This window comes from Drosophila sulfurigaster, chromosome 3 (genome assembly GCF_023558435.1).
Source record: "Drosophila sulfurigaster albostrigata strain 15112-1811.04 chromosome 3, ASM2355843v2, whole genome shotgun sequence".
NCBI classification, from domain to species: domain Eukaryota; kingdom Metazoa; phylum Arthropoda; class Insecta; order Diptera; family Drosophilidae; genus Drosophila; species Drosophila sulfurigaster.
In genome coordinates this window covers 26,604,634-26,612,275 of record NC_084883.1, presented here as the reverse complement: position 1 = coordinate 26,612,275, position 7,642 = coordinate 26,604,634, and the positions used below count along the sequence as shown (strand labels likewise).

The 7,642-nt window shown below is 43.8% G+C and overlaps 2 protein-coding genes across 2 annotated transcripts; one reads left to right on the top strand and one right to left on the bottom strand.

Annotated features, from left to right (window-relative positions):
- Positions 1 to 413: 413 nt before the first annotated feature.
- Positions 414 to 2,955, bottom strand: LOC133845957 (putative uncharacterized protein DDB_G0271606). The gene has a single exon (XM_062280642.1). The coding sequence runs from the start codon at positions 2,953 to 2,955 to the stop codon at positions 862 to 864; it is 2,094 nt and encodes a 697-aa protein (XP_062136626.1). The 3' UTR covers positions 414 to 861.
- A 1,951-nt stretch (positions 2,956 to 4,906) lies between these two features.
- Positions 4,907 to 7,536, top strand: LOC133839900 (glycine--tRNA ligase). Its single transcript, XM_062271538.1, has 2 exons — positions 4,907 to 5,047; positions 5,141 to 7,536. The coding sequence occupies exon 2, from the start codon at positions 5,351 to 5,353 to the stop codon at positions 7,388 to 7,390; it is 2,040 nt and encodes a 679-aa protein (XP_062127522.1). The 5' UTR covers positions 4,907 to 5,047; positions 5,141 to 5,350; the 3' UTR covers positions 7,391 to 7,536.
- Positions 7,537 to 7,642: the final 106 nt, after the last annotated feature.

The window sequence follows — 7,642 nt, the reverse complement described above, 5'->3', positions numbered from 1 at the left end:
ACTAAATTCCCTTAGTTTATATTACTTTAGGAAATAAAAAACAGAAGTTTTTTAAAATTTTCAAATTTATTAAAGAAATAGTTTTAGAAAAAATTAGGTCGCAGATTACTTATTAAATTGCTTATTCAAATTTACACAAACAAATATTTATTTATGCATGCCAACTGGTGTTAAGTATTATTTTCCACATGTAAAATAAAAGAAAAGATTTCCTTAATTTGAACAATTGTAAATAGAATTTTTACGACCAAAAATACCGCACAACATTCAATTTAATTGTTACCCACTAGCAAAAAAATTAACCAAATAGTAAATAACTTTTTTTGGTAAATTTAAAAAATTTGAAATAAATTTTCATAAACTTTTTCCATGACTTTCAACATTAGTTTCTTACATCGATAGAATAGAAAACATTTGTACTTATGTAATTATTTATTGAATACATTCAAATCGTTTTTGTTTTGTTTGTTTGTCTTATATCGAAAAACAAGTTAACTATACCAAATACATAGACTATATATTAATATTTAAATTCAGTGTACAATTTTGTGTGGTACACAATTAACAATTGCTATCAATTAATATCTATAGAAATCGTCGCATTTCGAGAAGTTTTTCAGTGTTTTTTGTTGTTTTAAATGCAATATTAGTAATTGTAGTCCAACTATTTTTGGAAAGGCTTATTGCAAAGGCATTAGGTCAACATAGTAATAGTAGTAGTAGATGATTATTTCCATTCCACAACATTGTTATATAGTATTCTGTAATATCGTTTAGTGTATTCGAAACCGATTCGATTGGCAAATCCATGCGATTAAATAAGTGTCATAAAATAAAGTTAATGCTAAAAATAAGTTGATGTCATTCGGGTCGGCCAACTTCTTTCTGCTTGAACTTGGTCGAGTACTTGTAGAAGTCGGACATCTCAAAGGGTTTGGTCACCTCCTTGTACGGCTGAAATGTGGCCTGCTGCACCACAGTCATGTTCTTCGGCGACTCGATGCGAATGTCGGGCGACAAACTGGCTGCCGCTGCAACTGTCGCAGTGACAACAGTCAACGGTGGCGACACCAGCGCAGTGGACAAGTTGTTGTTAACATTCGGACTGTTATTATTGTTATTATTATTATTATTGTTGTTGCTGCTGACTGGTGGCGGTCGAGGAGGCGGCGTTGGCTGCTGGCTGTGATTGGGCTTGGGCGGCAGATGCCTAAATGGCGGTATATCAAGTGGTTCCAGCGCATACGACGTGGATATGCCCACAGTCTGCTCCATGGCATTCAGATACGAGGTGGATTGACTGAGCTTGGCAAACCGTTCGTCCGCATGCTGCAACGCCTTGGCATTGCCAGCTGCCGCATAGCCAGCTGGCGCATAGTTGTGCGTGCCACGCTGCCCCGACATCGAATAGTGTCTGCCGGACACCGACATCGATTGCGAGGAGAGCTTGATGCGTGGCTTAGCGGCGCTGCTGCCATTGCTGCTCACCGGACTGTGTGCCGAGGATTCGATTTGACGCACCACTGCTGGCCCGTCCAGTGACGATTCCAGCCATTGCTTGGACTTGGGCTTCTTTTCGATGGTCGTCGAGCACAACGAGATCTCATCGAGTGGCTTGCCAGCCTTGCTGTTGTAGCGTTGCAAAGGCGCCGCCAACATGTCGCTCGAATGCGATTTGGTTTCCGCTGCCATGGCGTTCATAGCCTGATTCTGCGACTGCTGCTGATGTGGATGCGGTGGCGTCAAGGCGGCAATATGCGATTGTGAACGCCAGCGATATTGCTGCTGTTGATGCTGTTGCACGCTCTCCATCTCCACGGACATGTAACTGGGCGCCAGCGAAATGGCATCGAGCTGTCGCTGATGCTGTTGATGCTGCAACGAGGATTGCTCGTAGCTGATGGCGCTGGGCGAGGCAAGGGGCGACACATACTTCTTGATGTTCTGACTCGATTTGATGAAGCCACCCTCGTTGTAGCTCTGATGTGTGGGCGACAAATAGTACTTGTCGCACTGTACAATGATGGGTTGTTGCTGGGGCGCCACATGCTGTTGCCTCAAGGTGGCCACGTTCGACGAGTTGGCCGAGTACATGGAGATGACATCGGTCTGCGAGCGTTGCTGTTGCTGCTGCTGTTGATACGCAAAAGCATCCATGTGATGCAGCAGCAGATGTTGTTGCTGCTGCTGCTGTTGTGGCAACTGTTGTCGCTGTGCCGTCTGTGCTGCATACTGCATCTGGATCTGGGCGGTGGGCGTGGGAGTGGGGCGCTTCTTGAGGGCGCTCTTCACATGCGGATGCTGCTGCGACTGCTGCTGTGCCACGCCTATGACCAGCATATCGCCCATGCCGCCACCGCTGCCAGCTGGCTGATAATTATCATACTCGGAGCTGCGATTCGAATGCGTCTCCGAGTGTCGATTATTGTTGATATTATTGTTGTTATTATTAATGGTGTTGTTGTTGTTGATGTTGTTGTTGGTGATGTTGTTGTTGCTGCTTGTACTCTGTTTGCGCCGCAACAGAGCGCTCCCGTTGTTGTTGTCCTTGCCCAGTTGTTGCAGCTGCTGCTCATGCTTATACTGCTGCGCCAACTGGGCAAAGAACTCATTGATCGTCATATGCTCATAGTTGCCATGGATGATGGCTGCTTCATGCTTTTGGATCTGCTGGAGCAGCCAGCTCTTCTCGCTTAGGCGCAACTCAAGGTTTTGCTTACGCGCTTCCAGCGATTCTCGCTTACTGCTCGTTCCCCGTTCATCAGGAGCATGTGCGAGATTTCCGCTAGACGCGGAAGTACTACTTGGGCCAACATTATGATTGTTGTCAATACTATTAGCGTAATTGTTGTTATTGTTGCTAGTGTTGCAAAGGGGGGTGATTCGGTTATGCGTTGCCAGTTCCTCATTTTGAATACTGGCCATAGTCCTCGTCCGTGGCGATTTTAATTGCATTGCCCAGCACTGGACTCCATGAGTAGACTGCTTCGTTCAAACATTTATCGAGAATAATCGCTTACATTTATCGGATGATTAGCGGTGGTTGCGGTGCAAATGATTGGTTGGTTGGTTGGTTGGTTGGCTGATCCTAGAAAGACATTAAGCAGTCTTCATTCAATCAAATGTTCTCGATCAGCATCACAATTTAAAACATAGTTTGGAGTTAGCATTAAATTTTGTAATTTCTGTTTTTGTTTTTTTTTTACTTTTTGTTTGTTAGAGAGACGTGCACAATATAAAGCTTATTAAGAGTCGTTCGTTGTGTACAGCTTCAACATCAAGTTGCCTTTACCACCTGCACCACAACCACTGCCAACAAAAAAATACGAGAGTTCAATGAAACTGTTCCCAGAACGAAACATACATAATGGGGAAATATGTATTTTATACCCACATCCAAAAAACACGCGAGAAATGTACATAAATACATACATACATATGTAAAAATATGACGTATAAATTTAAATACGCACAGTGGTATGTTTTCAATTGAAATGGTAAACTGTACAAGGTGATAAGAGCCACACACACACAAAGACAGGTTCCAAGGGCAACAACTACATTTAAAATGCTCCCAAAAAAAATGCAAATGCAGCATTCAAAACATAATTAATTCCAAACAAATAATAGCGAAAAGCAAATGAAGGTATTTATGTAAGTATTTACATATGCAGCTGTGTATGAATTGATGCTTATGTATTTGTGTACATATGCTATCATAGTATGTAAGTGTGTACTCACCAATAGACGCCGTTGTCTTCTTCGTTGCCTTGTTTTTGTTGCCCAGCCTTAATTTCGATGTTGCTGTTTACAAATACTCCGCCTTTCCTTTTTTCTTTCGTGTTATTAATGCTGTATATACGCCATCTGAGCAGAAAAAGCAGCAGAGGCCAGTTGCCCACAGTGTGCACACACCTGGTGACCTGGTGAGCACTTTGTTGTGTCTTTTGTTTTTATATTAGACAGAAATGCGGTCGCATAGCGTCGTCGCTGACGACACGGCGTCGTCACTTTTTTTTCGTCTTACACCAGCTTCTTAAGCAATTCACGAACACACTAATGTTTGCACATGTTAAACTATTTTATTTCATAAACTTTTACACGAATAAACAGTTTAACAAATACGTGTCGCTTTTAAATAATTGAAGCAATTATTTAATTGATAAAATGAAGTCGAAAAACGAAACGAGAAGAATGCTTCTTGGGGGAGCTAATAAAGAACAAAAACTGGTGCTGGAGAAATATCGATGACAACTCTTATGTGCATCGATGTTTCTCCAGCTCGTTTATTGTGAGCACATGCTGTTTATCGAATAGTGGTATTTTATTCACCACTTTTTCAAAATTGTTTACAATTATATTCCCTAATTAACACTGAAAACTTATTAGATTTGCGCGATAAATAAAAGAAAATCACCGCATGAGTCTAATTGTATATTTAAATAATATACAATAATTATACAAAGCTCAAATATTTTGTTTTTATACCAAAACCAATTGGTCAATCTGATGAACATGTATCGATGTATCGTAAACTGATAAATAACATTCAAAAGTAACCATTCTTTTCACAAGATAAAACAAAAAGTTTTATAGTAAGCAAATAAAAATATATAATTGAGCTAATAATAATAATTGATAATATAATTTCTTCAATTATTACTTATCAATAACCGCTAGAAATATATTTCCCCATAAGAACAAATGCCCACACACGTCAAAGTTGGCTACTATTGAGCTGTTTGAATGTGAAGTTGTAGTGTTGTTAATAGTATACAACAGCAACCGTTACGACGGGGTCAAATTTAAATGATATATGTATACCATTCAATATGAATATCATTCGGCTTCAAACTATGCAATGGGACTTACTAAATAGCTAAATTTGTAATTTAAATAGATGCTATTGGAAAAAGCAGAAAAACACAAAATGCCCACACACGACACAATTCACCGGCGTTGCAGCACGCCAGCTGTTGGATGGTGAAGTTGTAGTGTTGTACAACTAGCCGCATTCTATTGTGAATCATCCAACAGGCAAGTGAAGGTATTGTACGCGAAGCATTCTCCAAAGTCTTCAATCAAAAATTACATAAATTTACGTTGTTAATTGCTTAAAAAATAACATATGTCATTGCAGTTGTTTAAAGCGCTCCCCAACTTGCGCGGCGCACGTGGAATTCTATCGCAAATTCAACGACAGACAAAAACGTGGAGTTGGCGTGAGACAATTGCCAACCAAGCAGCTTTTTCAACCAGTTCTATCGTCTCCTCCTCTACCCCCAAAGTCTGGGGCACCACAAAACAAAAACGCAACGTTAAGCTACGTTCAGCAACAGCAGAGTACATCATGTCAAATCCTGAGATTGAAAAACAACTCGCTCCACTCCGAGAGCGAGTCCAGGAGCAGGGCAACCTAGTGCGTGAGTTGAAGGCCAATGGAGCACCTGAATTGGATGTGAAGAAGGCGGTGGCTGAGCTCAAGGCACGCAAGAAGGTGTTGGAGGACAAGGAATTGGCTCTGACGCCCAGCGTGGTAAGCTTCGATCGTGCCCGCATGGAGGATCTGGTGAAGCGTCGCTTCTTCTACGATCAGAGCTTTGCCATCTATGGTGGTATCACCGGCCAGTATGATTTCGGTCCCATGGGCTGTGCCCTGAAGTCCAACATTCTGACGCTGTGGCGTCAGTTCTTTAGCTTGGAGGAGCAAATGCTTGAGGTGGATTGCTCCATGCTGACGCCAGAGCCAGTGCTGAAGGCTTCGGGACATGTGGAACGCTTTGCTGATTTGATGGTCAAGGATGTCAAGACAGGAGAATGCTTCCGACTCGATCATTTGATCAAACAGGCGCTTGAGAAGCTCAGCAAGGCAAAGGATGCCACTCCAGCGTTGCAAGCGGAATGCGAGGACATCATCATCAAGCTTGATGGTCTCAACAAACAGGAACTGGCCGATGTGCTGGCCAAGTACAACATTAAATCCCCGCTGACTGGCAACGATTTGACCGAACCCATCGAGTTCAATCTTATGTTTGCCACCCAAATTGGACCCACTGGTCTGGTGAAGGGTTTCCTCCGTCCCGAGACGGCTCAAGGCATCTTTGTGAACTTCAAGCGTCTGCTGGAATTCAATCAGGGTCGTCTCCCATTCGCGGTGGCCCAAATCGGCAACTCTTTTCGTAATGAGATCTCGCCACGTTCGGGTTTGATTCGTGTGCGTGAATTCACGATGGCGGAGATCGAACATTTCTGTGATCCCGTGCTTAAGGATCATCCTAAGTTCAGCAATGTGGCCAGCGAGCTCTTGACGCTCTACTCCGCCTGCAATCAAATGGACGGCAAGTCGGCACAACAAGCCACCATTGGCGACGCCGTGGCCAACAAACTGGTGGCTAACGAGACGTTGGGCTACTACATGGCCAGGATACAGCAGTTCCTACACGCCATTGGCATTAAGCCGGAGTGCTTGCGCTTCCGCCAACACATGGGCAACGAAATGGCGCATTATGCCTGCGATTGCTGGGATGCCGAGATCTTGACCTCTTACGGTTGGGTTGAGTGCGTCGGCTGTGCCGATCGCTCTGCCTACGATCTCAGCCAGCATTCACAGGCAACAGGTGTGCGTCTGGTGGCCGAGAAACGTTTGCCTGCTCCCAAGACTGTCGAGGTAAGCGAAATTGTACCCAACAAGCAGACGCTAGGCAAAACGTTCAAAAAGGATGCTAAGGCCATCACGGAAGCACTGGGCAAGCTCTCGCTGGACGATATTAAGCAAGTGGAGACACAACTGGCAGCTGGTGGACAGTATAAACTTACATTGGGCGATGGAGCCACACACGAGTTGGGCAACGAAACAATTTCCGTGAAGCATGCCACAAAGACGGTGCACGTTGAGGAGTTTATCCCCAGTGTGGTGGAACCTTCCTTTGGAATTGGCCGCATCATGTACGCCCTGCTGGAGCACAGCTTCCAGTGTCGCGAAGGCGACGAACAGCGTTGCTACTTCACGCTGCCACCAATAGTGGCACCTATCAAGTGCTCCATCTTGCCGCTGTCCAACAATGCCGAATTCCAGCCGTACACACAGAAATTGGCCGGAGCCTTGACGAAGGCGGAACTGTCACACAAGGTGGATGACTCGAGTGGCTCGATTGGACGTCGTTACGCGAGGACCGATGAGATTGCCATTCCCTATGGCATCACCGTCGATTTTGATACGCTGAAGGAGCCGCATACGGTGACGTTGCGTGATCGCAACACCATGAAGCAGGTGCGTGTGGCCTTGGATGCTGTTGTGGGCGTTGTGAAGGATCTGGCAACAGCGCGTCTCAGCTGGTCGCAGGTGCTGGAGCAGTATCCGGCTTTTGAGCAGCAGGAGACTACCAAATGAATGGCAACCATTTGAATACGCAACATCAAACTCACGCTCACTTGTTACATATAGCTGCTATGTATTGCATTTAAAATACTCCCATTTTTTATTACTTGCTTGAATTTTGAATAATAAATGCTTACCCCCGCTACAATTGTCCCAAATTAATTGTTTTATTTAAAAAAAAAAAGGAAAAAATCATAATATAGCTCAACATTTTCAAAATACAAATGTAACGGCTGAGCGTTGTTTACCAACACTGTAAGCTCA

Excerpts from the sequence above, each read along its gene's own strand:
- LOC133839900 (XM_062271538.1), top strand. The coding sequence starts at position 5,351 with ATGTCAAATCCTGAGATTGAAAAACAACTCGCTCCACTCCGAGAGCGA.
- LOC133845957 (XM_062280642.1), bottom strand. The coding sequence starts at position 2,955 with ATGCAATTAAAATCGCCACGGACGAGGACTATGGCCAGTATTCAAAAT.